Here is a 21,265-nt window from a genome sequence, read left to right on the forward strand (position 1 = left end):
CAAACAACTGCTGTTTACAAAAGAAGACTTGAGCTAGCTGTGTGACAGACACAGGTGACTGACTTAAAGACACTGAACAAACAAGAAAAACAAAACAACAACTTTTCACAAACAGACGTGTTAGAGACGAAGTATGACTGAAGTATGACTGAAGTATGACTGAAGTATGACTAGATTAGCTGCTGCATCTTTCTTACTTCCAGTAAGTGGTATCTACAGCTCAGTTTTACAAGTGAACTATCTGACAATGCTGAATGACCATTAGGATGTCTTAGAGTCAAAGGCGACTTCAAATGTTTTTGTTTGTTGGACCAACAGTCCAAAACCCAAAGATTTCCATTAACAGTGATATAAAACAGAGAAAAAGCAGCAAATTCTCACATTGGATAAGATGAAACCAGAGGGTTCTTGGCATTTTGCTTGAAAAATTTGTGAAATGATTAATAAAATAGTGGCCAATTAATTTCTTGTCAATCATCTAAGAATTGCTAGTAAAGTAGCACAAATATGATGAATAAAATAAAATCGCAAGGGATACTAAATATGTGAGAACCAAAAAAATAAAATAAAATCCAAGGCTGGAAATAGATTCTTATGATCCAAACTGATGAGTAACTCTAGTTAAACACCACGCCCTTGTTTTGTCTCTTTGTTGGGTGTGTAGGTATAAAGCCGCAATCCAACAAATGAATGGAAAAAAAAAAAAAAAAAAAAAACTTTCTTCCTGCTGAGATTTGTGAGGAACTCATGTTGGAAATCGACGCACATGCAGTTTAAAGAACACCTCCTGAAAATCTTGGGTTTCCTCTCCTGGTTTAACTTGCAGAGATGTACAAGTTGTGGTTGTGTCAGTGCACCAATGCTGGACGTTGTCAGAGGTTAAAAAGAACGGAAACTTTCAACCACTCTTTAAAAGAAGGTTACTCGTCAATGTGTATAGCCCAAACTAAGAGATTGACAGAATAAATGATTTAAACAAAAGTGCAGGTGAGGATATGTTACGATGTGAACACATTTCTACACATGGAAATATATCAATATAATAATTGATAGAATATATGGATATATTCCACATAAGCCACATACATCCATCCTGTGAAGAAACAGCAGGATCACAGAGGCGAATTAAACTGGTGCAGGCAGAGCAGGTGGTGTTAGAGGTGAGGGCCCAAAAACAACACAAGGTACAAGAAACACCGAGGGTGTGTGGTGAAACAGAAACTCTGTACATTTTTTTATTTTTATTTTTTTTAATCTTGGAGACGTTGAATGTAATTAACGCAGCCAAACGTCAAACCCCAAAAAATAGAAAACACAGGAAATGTTTTCCCACAGAAAGGTCATGCAAGATAACAGGAAAAACTGGAGGAGTGTCGAAAATGAACTTGAATAAAAGCAGACATACCATTAGTCGGATGCCTGGCAAACGACACAGAAAATCTCTTTACTGCCGGCATAGAGAACAGCTCTGAGGAGATAAGAAAGGTAACTGGTATTACTGGGACTGCTGGTACCTGCGTCTGCCTGTTTGCCTGTTTGCTTGTATGTGTTTTTACATGATGGGGGGGAAAAAAGAGAAAAACAGAATGAGAGAGAGAGTTGGTCTATCGATTCATCAATATCTGTCTGCCAACCAACATGCGTGAAAATGAGGGTCATCTCTGAATAAACAAGGAGGAGATACGCCAACAGAGAAAGCGAATGGAAAGGTTGTGGAGCTTATGGAGTAAATGATTGACGTTTCGGCTGAAGAGTAAACATGCAGGAGGAGTGACGCTGGACTCTAAAGGGCATTACTCAGGAAACCTCCTCCTTGTCCTTCTTACTTCCCTTGGCAATTGACTTTCTTTTTAGCTTTAAAGCAACAGTTCGACGTTTTGGGAAATACACTTACTTCCCTTTTGCTGAGAGTTAGATGAGAAGATTGATATCACTCTCATGTCTGTATGGTAAACATGAAGTTACAGACAGCAGCAGGTTCACTTAGCAGAGCATAAGACTGGACACAGGGAAACAGCTAGCATTGCTCTGCCCAAATGTAACAAAATCTGCCTACTTGTACCTCTAAAGCTCACCAGTAAGTCATTCGTTTAATCCATACAAAAACTTAATCATGTTTCTGGCCACCTGAAAAATGTAAGTTCAATATTAACGCCTTTAGCTCGGTTTTGGTCTTCTCACAAAATCTTGTGGGAAATATCTTGCTAAAAGCAGCTAAATTATTCATTATGTTCATCAGCTAGTCTCTAACTGTGTCTGTCTGCTGTTTGGTGCTGAGCAGGTCATTTAGAGGCATCTAGAGCAATTTCACTGAAAACAGCTACCTCCTCCTGCCTGACAGCTAAGCAATGAGCAGAAAGACACTATAATGTCCCATAGAGCTGAAGGGACCCCGGCTCTCAAAATTCACATACTTTCATGTGATCCACTGTTAATAAAAGAATATTGATTATAGATGCTTTTAAGTAATGAATAAATGGTTGAAACAACCAACTGTAAGTGGTAACAGTAGCAATGCAAACATGACCAAACCTAATGTGGGAAAGATATTAAGAGGTTTGGTCTCTTGTACCAGATGCAAGATCACTAAATCATTCTAAGAATATCCACTTTTATATAATTAATAGTGTTAAATTACATTAAGTTTAATTCATTCACAAGAACGCATATGTAACAAGGCAAGTGGTATTGATGAAGGGGTATCTGAAGTCATCTAACAGAGCTTTTAGGTTTTAAAACAAGCCAGTTCTTCGTTTCAGTGAAAAAAAACAAAAAAACAATATGCTGTCCTGATGCAGCCCTCTCTTCCCGCAAATGAACAGCACTGACGTCAGTCCAAAACCCTCACCTGTCTCTCAGACAGCATAACATGATGTAACAGAATTGAGAAAGGAAAGCATCTGTTTGCTCCTGGCAGCGTCTAGCCTTGCAGCCAGAGTGACACCCGGTGGATAAACTGAACAGCTCAGTTAAAACCAACAGTGGGAAAAGTATTCCCTGCAGTTTGTGCAGATTTATTTGCCAATAAAATCATCTGCTGCTGACTGAGAATGTGTCACATTCATCTTTGGACAGGACTAAATAAACTTGTGTAATTAAAACAGCTGTGACCATGAGAATGATATCCAATCCAGATGTTTGGGATAATTTAACTTGCTATAAGGACCCCTGGTGGCTGTAAAAACAGCTTGCTTGTACTTACCATTACCAACATGAGACTGAGGGGAAAGGTAGGGGAGGGAGAATGTGACTGGGGATTATTTAAAGGTGGATTATTGGGTTTTGAAAGTATTTCTGTTCCAAATAACAGGCTGAGTTTCTTAATGTAAGGATTACCGTAAATTGTGATTAATGAAAGTTCTGGCTTCCAGACACAAAAACTACTTTACTTATTATGAAATGAAATTCCTCTCGGAGAGGATATGGTACAAACTCCAAAACAACATGCACAGAGAGAGAACACTTCTACACATTCAAACTCAAGCAGACAGTGGTGTGATCAGTGAGTGGACATGCTGATCTGGAGGAACATTGATCACTGTGATATATCACACAGTCCAATGCAAGGTTGCATGCTCAGCATTTGCTGCACAGCCAATCACACTGCTGTAAGATCAGTGCCCTCATCATGCACACTGCAAAAAAATAAATCACTCAAGAAATGTGATGCAATTTTCTGGTTTGTTTTGAGAGCCGAAGAAAGAAGGGAGCTCTGATTTTGAAAAAAAGTGGTCATTTTAAATGTCCCAAAAATCAAAGTGTCTAAAGCTTAAGGAGCAAAAAGTAGAAGAAAAAAAAAGAAGATATTCTAAAGCCAGGAAGAGAGACTTTCTCAGAAAGACAAGAGATGAAAAGACCTGCCTTGTGGAGGAGGACAGACAGTGGTGTGAACATACCAAACATGCCAATCTGGCAAGGCAGACTGCCCGGTGACAGAGGTGGCTTTCGGTGGTGGTGGTGATGCGTGCGTACGTAGTCCCGCAGGTTGGGTGCGCTACAAGACACCCCAAGGGCTGAGGCACTAAAGAGGCCAGAGCAGAGCGAGCCTGTGTGAGGAGGAGCCGGGGGGGGGTGCAGGGGGAGTATTAGTTTTTATTAAACACCATGCCATTATTCATGACAAACTTATGGCGTGAGTGTCTGTACATTTCAAATAATGCAAACCTGTGTGAAAACCCTGTAATAACAGATTAGGTTAGTTTTTTTTATCCTTTAACTTCAGCTGTGAAAAAAATAATCAGTTTTAGAAAATATTTTATGATAAATTAAATTTGGTTCATGGACAATCCTTGTTTTCACGAGGCTATTTGTTCCTGGAAATGACAACATGTGACCTACAGGGTTTTCACAACAGTGAGTGCATCTGTAAGACCTGTGCATGTGTGTGTATATGTGTAAACAAGAGTGAGTGCATACAGAGCTTGTGTGTGTTTTGTATGCAAAAACAGCAGAGGCATGACAAACAGGCCAAGTGTGGAAATGAGATAATTTCAGACCCCCTGCTGAGCACAAACCCTCTGTTATTGGCGAGAATGCCAAACAGCCAATTCTGATACGTTTATCCTATTTTTCATTCTAATACTCTAAATGAATATTGAGTTTGTAGACCACATAGAAGAGGAAATATTATCTTTGAAACTGCAGACACAAAAATAAAAATATTTAAAGAAGGCGTCAGTGTCTGAGCCTCGTTTCTTTGTTCTATAAACAGTGTGAAGGTATGAAAAGCTAAACAGAGGTCATCCCTGACACATGCTGCTCTTGCTTGTGACCAGTGCAGTCAGTGTTGTTGGTGCTGGTGATGAACAGGGAGGGATCACTAAACAGCCTCACACTATACATAACAGACTGACAGGCTCCGCTCAGAGAATACCCAGAGGGGCTTCAGATGGAGCTCATTTAGCCACAGAACCAACTACTGCTTGCAGACTTGTGATAATGACCTAAACACTGAGTGACGGGTTAATTAACACATTTAGGGAAAAGTAGCACCACACCCACACTGCATTTCTACGTGGTCTTGGTTGCATTTATTTATAATTACCTATGATTGTGAGATTTTTTTCATATATTAACAAACAAAGAAAATAAACTGCACTCAATACAAGAGCAGAAATAGTTTTCAGTCAGACAATTTGTCATGTGTGAATCACTGGGCGTTTCCAACCAGTGATTCACACGTGATAGAAAAGTGACTCCACTCCCTGTTGTCACATTCATGGTTTTCTCCACACGTCTTGATTCAGACGACAAGCTTTCATGCTTGTGTGAGTGTCACTGTGTTAGCAGGTTGTTGGAGGTTACTGTGGATGGAAACTGTACACACAGCAAAACCAGAGTCCTCCGCGAGGTTAAAAGTACTTAAAACAATGTCTGATTCAGCTGATTTGGAACATTTAAGGCATTTTAACACTATATATTTATATATTTTAACACTACTATGTGTACCATGATAGGGGGTCAACAAGAACTACCCAAACATCTAACTGAAAATGGTTAATAGACCTTTTTCACAGCAGCTATTCTGACATGAAATAATGGGGGAAACACAAGTGCTACAAATTACACTAATTCATTCTATTTAGTGTAGCAGAGCCTTTCCAGTTGGCCAACATGCACAATAGCAGCAATCTGACACTGTTTGACCTGAATGCAACAGTATCATTGGTAACACCTGTGTTTACCCTAGTATTTAATGTCAAAATGGCTGCTATGAAAAAGGTCTATTGTACCTTGTACACTGTTTTGTATGGTAACAGAAAAAACTGTGTACTCTGACGGTATATAGTACATACTGTCCACAGTTAGTATGTGGTACAGAATCAGGACAGGTTACATTTCACAGTCTGTTCTGCAATATTATTTACTTACTTTAATAAAAAGCAAAAAGGGCAAAAAGCAGTGTCTAATGATTCAGTCTGATCTTCATAAGTTTGGCTTGTTTCCTGTAAAGACCTCAGAAATAACAGATAAAAACACCTACAGTATGTTCCCTATGTTGTCACTTTATCACCTAGCAGGGATAACAGTACGTAGCTGAACACTATGTGACACCAGAGATCCTGCAGTTGGCTGTAAACCTAAATCTCCCCACTGACCTCTTGCCTACATAGTTTGGAGTCTGATCCTGTTTGGCTGCTGCTAAGCTGCAGTGGAAGCTATGTGACCATCAGAAAGAGGGAAAGAGGGGAGGGGGTGATGGAAAGAAGGAGAGAAAGTAGAGACAGAAAAAGGTACGAAAAGGTGGGAGGGTGAGGGAGAAGTCACAGCCGGGGCTTGTGATGTGGGGGAAGATCAGTGATGACAGCTGGAGATAAATGTGTTGTGAGGTCAGTGTGTCTGTTGGCAGGAACCCCCCCCCCTCTCTCTCTTTCACACTCACTCTCTCCCCACGCAAACACACAAACACACACATAGAAAACACACACACACACACACCAGAAATGAAGTGCCCACCTAGGCCACTGGTTGGTTTGATCTCAGGAGACTGGCGTGAACACGAGGGGAAGAGTCGGTGGGATGTGCAGCCTTTGGAGGACTGGGTGGGAGAGGTCTCAGAGAGGACCTGAGTGGGGCCATGGAGACCAGGGGTTAAGATGGAGACGGCTGCTACAGTAACTCAGGGACCTGATGTCTCTCATTCACTTAAACAAAACCATAACACTGTTAATATAAAAAAGAATAAAGGAAACTGCTAGAGAGACTGGAATTACTATGTGGAAAAATTAAAACAAACACCCAGTCTTTATTAGCACTACATCCTGCCTACTTGTGAAACACCAACATTATGGTCTGGTACCTCCATGGAGCCTGTCTTGCGGTTGCGGATCATGGGGGACCTTCGCTGGATGTTGATTGGCTCAGAGACAGGAAGTGCCTGGTCCGGCTGGTCCTGGGAGAGGTCCTCCAGACTTCCCTGATTGGGCTTTTTGTCTTGATTCTAATTGGAAGACACAAGAAGAAAGTAATTGACATTTCATATGTTGCCAAACAAACATATCTATGTTGACATAGTTCACTTCTTCCCTAGCAGAATATTACAAACTCTATATTTCAATGTAAAGATTTGTTTCAATATTACCCTTTTTTCACCTTTTCCTCACTAATATACACAATGTTCACAGAAACATGCTGCAAAGTCTGATGAAAACACTTTGCTTGCAAGAGTAACGTGCTTCAAGTTTCTGTATTGTAATTTTAAGGAGTCAAACACAGTCAACAGAATGTGTCTTCACACAGACAGACAGATGCCACCACAATGCATTGGCCTGAATACCAGTGTGGCAGAACATGAAGGTTTAATTACAGTGCACATGACAAATGCTTGATGTTTACAAACATTAAAATGCAACTGCAGTATTTTCCTGCAGACAGAGTTGGATGCCATTTTTTACCATACACTGTATGTTTGAATGTATTTTCACAACACTTTCTCAAAGGTTTTGTCCTCAGTCATTGTGCAACAATTCAAAGTAACTAGTCTAGTTGCAACTTCCCAGTAAAAGGCATAAATCCTCTGAATGTAATAATGTACCACCATCAAACTGTGTACATGTAGAGAGAAGATTAGGCAATCTCTCCACTTTTAGCAATTCACATTTTTTTTACCTTTTTTTAAATGGATGTTTTTCAGGGGTTTTATAAAACACTGGACGAAGGCAATTGCCTTTTATAATGTGCCATAAAAAGAACAAAAACACACATTTTTATAAAGGCAATGAGATCCAATGTTCCTAAACAGACAGACTGCATCAAACTGGTACAGCATGTCTTGTCAAATGCATAACCATTGTCTAAAAGATCAATTGAATGACATTTAAAGGATATTCTACTCTTTTCAAATACCTTTAATGATTGTCTCTGGATGCAACCTTAGAATGCCAACTGGGGGCCACATACACTGTACAACCCTTAAAGAGAAAGAAACATGCAGGAAACAGACAAACACACACCTCTGAGGAAGCTGGGCGGAAGCCGAAGCCAAGAGGTACGTTCTCCTCATCTTCACACCCTTTGACTCCTGGACTGAAGTGAAGCTCAACATGGAAACGCTCCTCTGAGGAGGGGTCCTGCCCACAACACAGACAAAGAAATCTATTTATACATAAAACTGCTGTGATAAGGCTGACAGGATATAAATGAGACAGTCACCTCTGCTGCACAGTTACACAGCTCCTTGCAAGCTGACCTTATTGTTGTCTTCATACAGCATAATGACTATCTGTGTCATGTAGTTGAGCTCGGTCACAGCACTCAGGTAGTCCATTGCCTGTTTCCACTGCTGGTCCTTCTCCTCCTGATACACACACAAAAAACAAATGGAGTTTATGCAGTAGAAAACATTTCTGATGATGAATTATATTAAACTACAGTCTATAATCCCATCCACAAGACCTCTGTTAATATATTTATTACAAGGTGACTTCAACTCCCAAAGGTTTCCCCATACTATATGGACATTAACCTGCTTGTAGTTAGTGCAACTTCAAAAGAAGCATCCATGACTAGATCTACTCTTATTGTGGCAAAGCATCTTTAGAAGACACAGAGAGAATGAACAGCAACACTTGGAGGAAAATAAAATGGTCAGAGACCATAAAATCAGAACGTACATCCAGCAGTCCGCCGTAGCGGAAAATGCTGAGCAGGGAGTGAACGTGGCTCTCGCTGGTGAAGTAGAGACGTGTGCGGACATGACGACCAGGAGACATCACACCACGAGAATACCTGAACACCAGGGGACAGGAAATGACACAAAGACTTCCAGTCAACTCAGTATGTATGTGGTGTGTATTTGCATTAGGTACTGGTTCTGTGTGTATGTGTATATATATATATATATATATATATATATATATATTATATGGGTATAGTCTATGTACATATAAACATGTTTGTGTGTGCTGCCGTGGTGGCTTGTATCCTCACAGGGGGTGTAGTTTGTTAACTGCCTCGTCCTCGTGAGTCCTCTGCAGGTCCAGCTGGATTTTCTTCATCAGAGGAACACAGTAAGCCTGAGCAATGTCCAGTTTCTCTGCTTTGCTGATGCCATACTCCTTAAATAGATGATATGAAAGAGAAAAAAGGCCATTCAAACACTTCCACTTCTTTTTAATCCACTTATTCATGGTCATGAGGAGATCGAGGCTTATCTTAGCATATTTTGGGACAGAAGGCCAGGAAACACTGTCACTATCCCGCATCACAGGAACACAGATAAGTGATGCATTCATGCTCATTTTAATATAAAATTATTTTAATAAAGGGCTTTTCTGTGATTTTCCAAAATATGCTGTATCACTTGAAATATAAACTGATGTAGTCTTTCGTTGTGTTTTTATTGCATACTTTGTAGAGTATTTATATTTTCACTGCAGAGTCTGACGACTTGTTTTGGTGCAGCACTTAATCTTGCTACAGGAATCAATAAAGACTTTATGCTCAAATGGATCATAGTTGGTTTCACAACCACCATTATAAATGTGTGAAATCATCAGCAAAATGCTTTCTGGTACAATTCTTTAATCTGACCCATTTGTTAACATTCCCAGACTCCTCCAGATGATTTAAATACATAATTTAAAAGGTTTTTCCTTTCTGTTATATAACTCTTACAGTAAATTCAATATCTGAATTTAACAAAAAAAATTCAGTACTAATGTTAAATGTGTGTATAGTTAAAAGCATGCTATCTTCCACAACTATGACTATAATAGACAGAGCCAGATAAAACCTGAAATGTGCTACAAAGCTAAATGACATGTTCTCCTTTAACCTGTGGTATGACTATGTCGGCCAGGGCACGGGACAGTCTGAACAGCTCCAGCGTGTCCTCCAGTCCGACTGAGGCGTTGTGCTGCGAGTCGTATTTGATGCAGTCGTAGATGTCCGGAATCTTGCTGATGTCGTAGCGGCCATTCTTCATGCGAAAGTCTCTCTCCAGTTTGGACCAGCGCTGCAGCATCAGCTCCAACGTCTCGCTGTGGTAAAGCTGCAGGTCTGCAGAAAAGCACAGAATGACTCATCTCATGATCTTTAAACACAGTCTAAATTTAAACAGGTAATTGTCTCTGAAAATATACTTGACATTTCACTACACTGACACATTTGAACCTTTCTGATTATGTGTAATTAATGCAGAGAAAAGATTATAGATTAAACCAAATATCACTGCTTTAACAGAGTAAAACATTTGGATCGTTTGTTCTCAAAATGCAGCTGATTATTTTCTCTTCTGTACACAGGTATGGCAGGTTCACACTACCGGCAGACTTGGGGTCCTCCAGTCTCTTGCGGATCTGTGAGTTGAGACTCTGGATAAGGGCGTAGACCTTGTCACAGGTTTTGACTGGATTCTGTATGACCTTCATCGAGTTCACCAGCGATGGGCTGCTAGTTGGGGCCAACTGGGACACAATAGAAAAACAAAACAGAGACTTGCATAAGAATTTTTTCACATCTTTGGAAAAGTTTAAATATTTAAAGAATCAACACTTGAGAATCACGTCCAGCTGTTTAAAATGAACGAATAGAAACTTACTGATAAAGAAGAAAAAAAATACATTGAACTGAGCACCTTATCAAGACATTTGTTGTGTTGTTCACCTTTTGATAGTCGTCCTGTGTAAACTCCTGGCCCTTCTGCATGATTTCATGCAGCCTGGCCTTCACCTTCTGCTGGCAGTCAGTCAGAGAGTCGCTGTCGCTGTCCAGCAGTCCATTCATGTTGGCACTCTTCACCATCTGAACCAGGATTGGTGTCAACTCCCCTTCTAGAGCCAGCAGACCCTGCAGAGAAAGCGGACAACTTGAACCGAGGTCATTGTGTGACATGTCTTCTTAATCCACATCCACATCCACATGCAGAGTAAACTTCATTTGTTCCAGCTGCAGTCAATCTGAATCAAGGTTCCTCCTAATATTTAAATCAGAGAACCTAACGATTTGGAAAAAATGTATGGAACCTTCAAAGTTTCAAGCACCTTAATTGTTTTTATTCTGGATCTGCAGTGTCTCAAAATCTTAGTCCCTGGGGTATTTACACAGAAAAGCCTGTTTTCACAGTCATTTTGTCAAAAGTCCAGCGGCCAATCTGAACATACCTTACACTTAAGAAAGCAACCCCTAACTACAGTACAGTAAGTCCTTCTGTCACGAAAGGTGCATATGATGCAAAAGAGTCTCATTTCAGAGATATTCTGTCCCTGAGATCTGTCAGAAGTTTTCAGTTAAGTGTTTTAAGTGCCTTCAGGTATACATCAGGTATAGTCTTTCAGGTACGGAGGTTGAGTTACCTTTGCAAAAGCAGCTGCTGTCATCTGAACCCTGCCTTCATCAGAGGCATAGATCTTCAGGTCGTGGCGGTAAGTGCTGTGTAGGCGCAGGAGGCCACAGCCTGGAAACCCAGCGTAGTCACCTGAAAGATTGTACACAGAATGGGGCATCGTGGTTAACTGGCATGGTTACAGCATTGATATATAATATACAATAGTTTCCTCAATTAAGAAGCGGCCGAGTAGGGGAGGTTGAAAAGAAATTAGAAGAAAATACAACAGAGTGTTGATTGTACCCAAACGTACCAAGAAAATAGGCACACTGGCCTGTGCAGGTGCAACATCACTTTCAGTTCAAATGCATTTTTCTCATTTGACTTTAATACGAACTGAAATGGTGTGGTTTAAGCTATGAATAAAATGAAGTGAAAGTGAAGTGAACTGATGTATAGTAATCCCCAAAATGACTGCCGACAGCTCCCCTGGATCAAATTACCTAGATTACCTACTTAAAGAGACAATAAAAGTATTTTAACATGCCACATATACTGAAATTAGTGTAGCTGTAGGAGGTGGCTGCACAGCAACGACACAGATCAAATCACACTGATGCTTCATGCATTTTTATTTAGTGTACAGAAAAATAGCCTGAAGTTACACTACTGACTACGTTGGGTTATCATGCCTCATTTGACTAGAAAGATCTGTGATGTTTTAGGCTCTAATCCAAGCTAAAGTAGACTGACTTTTTTATCAAACAAACAACATCCCAAGAACTCATGGGAAAAAATGCGGTAGGATTAGTGTGAGATGATCCGTGTTAGCTTACAACACAAAACTGCAGTCACTTTAGCTGCCTGTGTACGTATGGGCAAGTGACCGAAACAACATTTACTGTGGAAGATCACCTTGGGACGGGAGCACATCAATGACTCAAACAATCCACAGCAATCTCAATGTAGGACAAAACGGACACGTCGCCAGGTAAAATCAAACAAAATCATGATGAGGTGAGATGAGAGGAGAGATCAGAGCGCGTTAGTGAACGGAGCGACAAATGTGTAGAATGAAAGAGGAGGGGAGGAGCAGTGATATCCAGGAAACCCTTCTCTTACCAAAGTCAATAGGGGATTCGCAGCCAAGGGACCGGCGGTTACCGGCTAGTAGTTTACACAGTGCAACAACAGGTAAGAGGAGAAGAGCAGAAGAGTTAATAGAAAAAAACTTGTGGAGAAAGAAGAATGAAAAACAATGGCTGGGGTGAGAAAATAGTCTTCTTTTAATAAAAAAAGAAGTAAGAAAGGGACAGACTGCATCTACTTTCAGTTCTGCTTCAGGTTGTTTGTCCTTTGCAGTTTGGGAGTTGTTTCGCATGCACTATAACACAAAGCATTACAGAGGAAAGCCTGAAAAAGCTCTGCGAAGTGCTCGAGAACAGAGAGAGAGAAACCTTTATGTAACAGGCAGGTTGGTCCACTCACTCACTGTATTTTATTCAGTGTCAGTGTTACAGGTGGTGTGTGTTGGTGTGTGTAACTCCACACTGAATTCTGAATGGAGGAAAAGCAACGCTACATTTCTTGTCTCGTGCACTTTGAACAACACCCAGTATGTTCAGGTGTGATCAGCTGAGCTCGAGACCTCACCCAACTGTGATGTAGTGTTGCACAATTGTCTACTGTGGAGTACTGTAATGCAGAGGGTGTGGACAGCATGTAGTAGGCAGTATTTACCACCTGGGTATAGTTACTCTTTAAAATATCATTATCCAATGTGAAATAAACACTGTAAAAAAAAAAAAACCAGTATAATATCAGTAGCAGCTATTCCATGACTAATCTTTATTTAAATCTTGATCTTACCAATAATTGTTCCATTGAGAATAAATTAAGGTTTAAAGAAGCACATATTTAGCAATACGTCATTTGCATGATTGAAAGGTCTTCAACGCTCAGCTGCTACGTGCTCACCTCGCCTCACTTCCATTCAGGCTCCACCTAGTTTACCATTTCTAGTCAAGAGAGCCTTTAATGCTCCCTCTGTAACCTATGTGTGGCCACATCTGTGTTTGTCTACAGTCTTTGTGCTTTAGTTAAGAAAAACAAAAATCCAATCAGACTTTCACTAACACTATTTATTGTAGTGACAAACTATCAGCAGCCTCTTCCTTTTTTTGTTCTATATAGTAATCCAAAAGAGTCCCCTTGAAATCCATCAGGGAGGCACAAAATAGAAAAATGAATTACACTGAGCTGGTGTGGTTGGTAAGGTAATGATTATAAAGCTTTAATGACTAAAATTAAAATCTAAAACATCACATCTGTGAAAGCAAATAATGACTGATTGAGTCTGAAATTATCCTCTCCACCTTCGACCCTCTTTGAAATATTGTATGTCAGCTATGCAGTGATGACAGTGAAGTGCTCTGAGTGACTGAACAGAAAGACTGGAAATAAACATTTGTGAGCAAAGGTACACGTGTTTAATAAAAGTGACCATTGAGATGTTTGTGAATTTGTGAAAGTCAGTGTGAGTTTGTGTGTCTGTAAGTATGCATCTGAACACGAGAACTGAACTGAACTCCAAGTAATGGAATTTTGAGGGGGGAATTTGACACAGGGTTAGGGGTTAGTCAGGGAATTTAATCCATTACTTGAGGAAACCAGAAAATATATGGGAATTGTATTAGTCGTTCACAAGAACTACTGGTATTTTCACAAGGAAATACCAGAATGTGTTGAACTTGTAATCTATAACATGATTTTGCATTGAATGACGGTTTTGAACTGGTTTTAAGGAGCAGTGTGTAGGATTTAGTGGCGTCTAGGGGCAAAGCTGCAGATTGCAATTTGAATACAATTTAGCCCCATGTGTAGGAAAAACTATGGTGGCCGCAAAACTTACGAAAAAAGGCCCTATCTAGAGCCAGGGTTCGGTTTGTCCGCTCTAGGCTACTGTAGAAACATAGTGGTTCAACATGGAAGAGAACAAACTCCATTTCCAGATACAAATGGCTTATTCTAAGTTAACAAAAAACAACTTTCCTTATTTTCAGGCGGTTATACACTAATGAAAACATACCTATAATATCAGTTTCTGCCAATAGATCCTGTAAATGTTACACACTGGACCTTTAAGCTGTTTTTTCCAACCCAACTGTACTAGAAATATTTATGATAGACAAAAAAAAAAAAAAAAAATCACATTACAACATGGAAGAACTTGATTTATACATAATAATCAAAGTCAAAGTAGAAGAATCCCTTTAAGTGCATCTGTTAGCTAATGTGAGTGAGTGTCTAATAGTTACCTTGACCTCCAGGGTACATGCAGCGAAAGGCCCTGCCCAGCTCCTCAGCCTGAACCCGGCCTGCAGGCGTCAGCTCCCCGCCCCACTTCAACACAAGCAGCAGAGATGGGCCCTCCTTCTTAGAGTCTGGAAAACAGCAGCATATCGTTATTCATTCCATTCATAATTCATCTGTTTCCAAGCTTTCATTTGGGGAAATGGACAGGAAAAACTTGGATGTTGTCTGTTTACCTTCAGTATTTAAAATACAATCCTAACGGAGCACTTTGCATATGTTAAGCGTTTCATATTTTTCTGGCTGAATCTTTAATGTTTTGCTGTTGATATGGATAAACTTAATGAATCAGCGGTTTGGTTTCCTCTTATATCTCATCTTTTTTACAAGATTAAGATCCAAAATCTGACAATTACTCACACTAGATAATTTATTTTACCAAAAGTTGAATTTGAAAAGAGGAAATAAAACAAATAAAATAAAATTCAGTTTCTCACACACACACAATTTGTGTTTGTCTAATGTAGCTCTCTGTGTGTGTGACGTTTATACCTTCTTCTTCGCTTGAGGCTTTAGGTTGGCCGTTCCGCAGGTAGGTCAGCTGGACTTTCCTGTTGATACCTGAGAAGTGACCGTACCTGGAGAGACAGCACGCACACACACACATAGCAGACACAACAAATTTTGATATGCACATAGACAGACAGACATACAGTAAGGACACACAGATGCACAGGAACAATTTATCCCATCTTCAAATATTTTGTTTAAATATTAAACTGCACACGTCTGACTTCTATTCCATATCCATTCCAACTAAGAGCTAAGAGAAAAGACAGAAACAAAGCGACAACATTTTCAAATCTGACACACTAATCATACACACAACCGAGTGCCAGTATTAGAGAATGGTTTAATGATAACTCAGTCACTCAGCAGGTACTTTAGACCAGCAGCTTCAATGGACCTCCAAGTTTGATTTCAGTGTGTGGGCATGAGAACAAAAGAGAAAGTGTGAGTACGTGACTGCTTTTAAAATGGTACAAGGTGAAAATAAATGGCGACTTTAATCCTGTCGGAACTTTTAAAAGTCACATGCTAACACATAGAAGGAGCCTGCACTCGCCACACGCAATGTGCTTCAGTAAGAATTTGGCACATCCTGCAGACTAATGACTGCATCGTGTTCTCTAATAGGATAGGCAGCTGAGCTGACGCCTCAAAAAGCCACATGATGATGGACCCTGAACCAGGATAAATGACTCTGGCAGGAGGCCATAAAATCTGAACTGCTGTCAAAGACCCACAACTAAAACAAACACCATCACACAGCACATCAAGGTCATGTGATTCTTGGTATTTGTTTGCATCTACTGGAGTTTCAGATGAGTGTGGATTACTGCATCAATACACTACACTACTCTCTCATACACACACCCTATTATTAGTCAGGGAGGCATTTTACATTTTCGCCTAATTAACTCCAGCACTCAGTTAGGAATGCATGGTACAATTCAAAAAGGTAATAGCTTTCGATATTCTATTAAACTTAAGCGTCTGCATTTCTTGATGACTGCACATATCATTTATACAGAAAATGTGTGTTATAAGAGCACAGGGCAGCTATAATCAATACTGTTATATTCACAACAGATCGTATTACTATTTGTATGTGAAAGGTGTCGAACTCGCTGTGACGAACCAACAACAATCAGTGTGTTATTTTCCTCAGCTCTACAGAGCTTCTACAATCTGTGACTTTACTGTGTTGTGTCAGTCTCCCCGCTCATTAGTGCAGTTTTTTTTTTTTTTTTTTTTAAAGGGTCTGATAAAACAACTGCACACTACCTGCCCAGCACCAAACAGCACACTGGTGAACATAGTGGAGCATTTAGGAGCTAAAAGAGCCAGTTTGTGGTCAGATGTGTTTATAGACCAAAGCAGAGGGAATGCGAGAACAAAAACCTTTTATTGTAGGATTAAACTAGTTAACTATATGTTTGTGTTTGTAAAGGTTGTCACAGAAGAACAGATTTGACACTAATGCAAGATCACACTGTAGAAGTTTATCTAAAATTTACAACACAAGCTTTTTTGAAGTAGAGTATCTTTGACTGAGGGGGATTACTCTTGAACTTAGTTGTAGTTTCTGTGGACTGTGTCTTTTCTCCCTGGTTTTTACTTATAAAAAAATAACTTTTTTTATACATATTCACTTTAGAACATAGCAATATCTTTTCTACTGATGTTTTGAAACTTGCATTTCTTGTAATTTTGATAATCTAGGACTTCCAGATTATTTGGTTGTTGCACTCATTCCAATCTCTATGGAGAACGCCAGCAAATCACTAAAATTATTGTAAATGCTGATAAAAGGCAGGAGGAAGGAAGGAAGACATTAGAAGATTTAGACTCCACTTGATATGTGGAAAGAACAGCATGCACACAAAGTAGCATAGCACACACTGATTTACACGCATGGAAACACAGTGAAATCATCAAAGACATTTGACTGTGTATGTGTCCAGTGTTAATGGCTAAAAATGAATGGATGTTAATGAAAATGATACACCCAGTGTACAAAACATTAGGAATACCTTCTAAATATTAATTCAAATTCCTAATCTTGCACAAGCCGTGTCTAAACTACCTTATTTACCCCTGTTTATATCTCTTCATCTACAATTTAAATGGGTGTAAGTGATGCGGAAATCACAACTTTCACCTATATTCATCTTGGACTGGTCTGACAAGGTATTCCTAATATTATGTACACACAGTCTAAGAGGACTAAAGAAAAGGAGGGTGGTAAAACCTCATCCTTTAAAGTAAGAAGGGAGAGGGTGCGTACTGAGTGTCATTCAAGCTGGATTCCCTTTTGGAGAAAAAGAAAAAGGGATGGGTGGGCAGGAGAAAAGAGAGACAGAAGAGGAAAGAAAAGATACAGCAAAGAGTTAGAGACTCAAGAGGGAGAGAGCGAATCAAGGTAAACATGTGTCTGGTGCAGTGTTGAAAGATGAAGCTAGTTGACCATGAATGACTTTTGATGAATGATGATGAAGGAAACAGGAAGATGATGACTGATGTTGCGCGTTCGTGTGTTTGTGAGAGAGTGCGTGTTTGATGTAAGACTTCACTCACATCTCCAGGACAGTTTTGAGTTGCTCCAGTTTAGATTTCTTCTCCTCGATCTCACAGTCATTGTGCTGGCCCAGTTCAACCAGCAGCAGGCGGGCGATATCCAGCACTTCCTGGAAACACAGAGGCAGTTATCCTTAATTTGACACTTATCTGTAATTTTACTTGGCAGACTAAACATTCACTGGAACCTCTGCAAATGGCCTGTCTGAATAACCATGTCAAATAAGACTGACAGTGAAGATGGCAGCTTTAAAAATGTTTTACAAAAAGATGATGGAGTGACGGGATGAATGCAGTGAGTGTGAGTGGATTTAGACAGCTTAGCATAAATATTTAGACAACAGAATAATGTTTTGTGAGCGATAATAATAATTAGCTTGATATGTGCAACCGTAACCATATCCTCTGAAACCCTTCATTATTCTGAAAAGGATTTAGTCGTAATCTGTAAAAAAACACACACAAAAAACCCCTGAAATAAAGAGGCAGAGGAGGGTGGGAAAAAGACAGATCAAGGTATTGAATTCAGTCCCACTCACCTGAAGCTGTTTTGGCTTCTTCAGCTTCAGCTTTCCTGACTTGTAGCCTCCATACTTCTCAAACAACTCAAAGAATCTGTGCAAGAAAAAATGTCACATCAAACCAAATATTTGAAAGATATGCCAACAGAAAGAGGGAAAGACTCCTTAATGCTGGATCCAAGAAACTTACAGAGGATGTCGGACCTCCATTTTCATCTTTTGCTTTGGTGTGCGATCTCCATGACGGATGATAGCAATAACACAGCGCAGCTCCATCCTGAATTCGGTAGAAGAGTGGATAGCACAAAATGTTATTGCGGCAGAAATCTAAAATCACCATCCCACCTCGACAAACACCTCGACAAACACTTTATCCAACCATCCAACCATCCAACCATGAAAAGCATTGCTCAGCACTCACTGCTCGTGTCCCTGGCACCACAGAGACAGATGAGATTTCAGACTTCAGTCTCTGAGTGCGTGAGGAGGTCAGTGGGTCAGTGATCCAGAGTCACTCTGTGTCAGTATGTGAGGGTTGCTTTTCCACAACGTTTATTTGTCTAAGGAAAATGTTTTCACACATGGGGGTCCATTCGGAAATTTCCCAGTGTTTCCTCTATGTTGATTTTGGAGCGGGGGCCCGCCATTGTTAAATTTCCGCCGCCACGATAGTCACGGTTGCCTTTTAAATGATCCTGCCGACATAATGCACCCCGGTTGGCTGCCACTCACATTGCAATTTAACAACAAGTAGAACTATTCAGAGGTTATTGGGGCTGTCGGACAGGCCTGCCCCCACTGCTAAAAAAAAATCCTACAGGAAACACTGTTTCCATAATTAAAACTGGCATCAAAACATGACACTTAAATGAGAGACCACAGGATTCCTATTTATCATTTCATTTTGATTCTGGTTGCAACGATTTAGTACTCTCAGACAATCTAATTATTATGGAAAACACTGAAGACCTTACTGATAAGTCCATTTATCAACATACTTTCTACCAGTTTTCCAGGAACCCATGAACACCATATAAACAATATTTCATATTGTTTTAGTACTTACATGGTTCCTGAGGTTGTTGGGACGATGGGGATGTCTTCAGCTTCCATCGGGATGGACCAGGGGATGTGGAACTGGGGGGCTAACTCCCTCATCACCATGTTCCTGGAGAGACAGACAAAAGTAATAACAGATTTAAAGGTATTAAGCATTAAGAGCATTAAATACAAAGTAAAAGTAACCATTCAGCCATGAACTCTGTAGGCTCCTTGGTGTGCCAATCAGTTTTATTTTAATATTCTGATTTAAAGTTTAATTTAAGTTTGATCTGAGATATCTTATATGCAAACAAAAGAAACCTAAGATAACCTAAAAAGTCTGGACCAAACAAAGGGTTTTTGCACACTACTGTTTGCTACCTAAGTATCACACCTTGCTAGTATCCAGTACTGGAGAGAAGCTACATTTCCTTTTTTATTCATGACATTTATGAGTCTTTAGTCGTAAAGCTTCAGTTACTTTGCCTCGAAGGAGAGGTGATAAATCAGAAACAAACTAAGATGTAAAGCTGACAACTAGATCCTCCAAGCTGTCCATAAATTACAACATGACAGCTTCAAGGCAGAATTTATTTTTAAAATAGGGACAACAAGAAAATGCTAATAAGTGCCAGAGACGAGGGGATATAAAAAAACAAGAAGAGAATTATTTTTCTTCACAATCCAACTATACAATCCAGAAGAAGACATGAATATGTTTATCATAAATTACAATTATATTAATTTGTGTTCCCTGGAGGCTTTGGTTTAGCAAGATTCTGGTGTCTATTATTTTCAATACTGGCTACTCCAATTAAATAGATTTATTACACAATCTTTATGTAAACTGTATTGGTACATGTGAGATTTCTGTTCTGTAAGCTTGTGGTCAAAGATAGAAATAAATTGTTATATTTCAGTGTTCTACTCTAATTGAATCTGTTAATGGATCGGTAAAGTTGTGTTAATGTTGTATAAAGTGTGTAAGCTGATGCCACCTACCCCAGGACTTTGGCACAGTCGTCGTAGTACTTCATGGAGTTTTTGACGAAGCTGAATCCGTTAACATCACAGACGAAGGAGTGGCCGTTGGCTCGGAGCAGATCAAACCCACACACTGTTTGCTACAATCACACACAAAACATACATTTAGACACGATGTGGAGAAAGAAAAGAAAAACACAGATATACAGTCTGGAGTGATGAGGTTGTGAGTAGAAGTGAGTTTTATTATTAAAAACATAAAGCCTGACATAAAGCCTGCCTTCAGTCAGCATCCAATAGCTTCCCTATTTGATTAATGTTTGCTGTTGACAGCACGGTGTAATGTCAGAAGAGTGTGATGTGAATAATTCTCATGGTAATAGCTTTAGAAAAAGTGCTTCTGGCAGCTCCCATTCACCAGGGATATTAAAAATGTTGTATTTAGGTGGTATGTAAAACAATTAAATATCAACATTGTGAATATATAGAGGCTCTGTGTTTACAGTAATTGGTTTAAAGATATTTTCTCCCTGCTCTAAAAAGGGTTTAATGGGATGATAGCAAAATCTCAAGCAGCTAAACACAATGATGCAATGTTTGTGTTAGCTACAAATGGACTACTGCAAATAAAAAAAGATGCCCAGCAGAGTTTTTGACCACTAATGGCTTGTTCAGCAATAAAAACAGACAAGGCAAGATCCACAAGCCCATAAATAATGCAGTTTTCCAAAAAAATGCAGGTTTCCTGACCATCTTTTTCTTGTTTTCCTGCATCCTCGACATGATCACTAAAGTTTACCTTGAAGGCAAGGCAGACCTTGCGGGCCACCAGTTTCTCCATGGCAGTTAGCATGACAGGGTAGCGGATCTCCTTTCCCTCACTGTCCCTCTCCACCTTTCCATCCAGGGCAGGAGATTTCCGGGCCTCTGCATGGGCGTAGTCTGGACCCACTGTGTAAACCTGAGGTATCCAGAAACACCAGATAAAAAACACACACAG

The 21,265-nt window shown here is 39.8% G+C and overlaps 1 protein-coding gene across 13 annotated transcripts in view; it reads right to left on the reverse strand.

Annotated features, from left to right (window-relative positions):
• ppip5k1b (diphosphoinositol pentakisphosphate kinase 1b) overlaps nt 1-21,265 on the reverse strand; it is a 45,340-nt gene that overhangs the window by 11,209 nt on the left and 12,866 nt on the right. For 2 of the 13 annotated variants that reach the window (XM_051381794.1, XM_051381804.1), the window contains exons 8-29: nt 21,065-21,226; nt 20,284-20,405; nt 19,307-19,408; nt 18,431-18,517; nt 18,259-18,334; nt 17,720-17,829; nt 17,430-17,453; nt 15,131-15,216; nt 14,584-14,709; nt 12,389-12,433; nt 11,295-11,416; nt 10,606-10,788; nt 10,265-10,406; nt 9,776-9,999; nt 8,929-9,056; nt 8,613-8,727; nt 8,189-8,296; nt 7,953-8,069; nt 6,800-6,940; nt 6,439-6,565; nt 3,897-4,046; nt 1,406-1,468 (exon numbers count right to left, since the gene is read on the reverse strand). In XM_051381794.1, coding sequence (XP_051237754.1) covers nt 1,406-1,468; nt 3,897-4,046; nt 6,439-6,565; nt 6,800-6,940; nt 7,953-8,069; nt 8,189-8,296; nt 8,613-8,727; nt 8,929-9,056; nt 9,776-9,999; nt 10,265-10,406; nt 10,606-10,788; nt 11,295-11,416; nt 12,389-12,433; nt 14,584-14,709; nt 15,131-15,216; nt 17,430-17,453; nt 17,720-17,829; nt 18,259-18,334; nt 18,431-18,517; nt 19,307-19,408; nt 20,284-20,405; nt 21,065-21,226 — 2,560 coding nt within the window. The remainder of the gene's footprint in view (nt 1-1,405; nt 1,469-3,896; nt 4,047-6,438; nt 6,566-6,799; nt 6,941-7,952; nt 8,070-8,188; nt 8,297-8,612; nt 8,728-8,928; nt 9,057-9,775; nt 10,000-10,264; nt 10,407-10,605; nt 10,789-11,294; nt 11,417-12,388; nt 12,434-14,583; nt 14,710-15,130; nt 15,217-17,429; nt 17,454-17,719; nt 17,830-18,258; nt 18,335-18,430; nt 18,518-19,306; nt 19,409-20,283; nt 20,406-21,064; nt 21,227-21,265) is intronic. The other 11 variants (XM_051381796.1, XM_051381797.1, XM_051381799.1 and 8 more) reach the window with 11 other exon arrangements.

The sequence above is a fragment of the Dicentrarchus labrax genome, unplaced genomic scaffold (assembly GCF_905237075.1).
Source record: "Dicentrarchus labrax unplaced genomic scaffold, dlabrax2021, whole genome shotgun sequence".
In the NCBI taxonomy this organism is placed as follows: Eukaryota; Metazoa; Chordata; class Actinopteri; family Moronidae; genus Dicentrarchus; species Dicentrarchus labrax.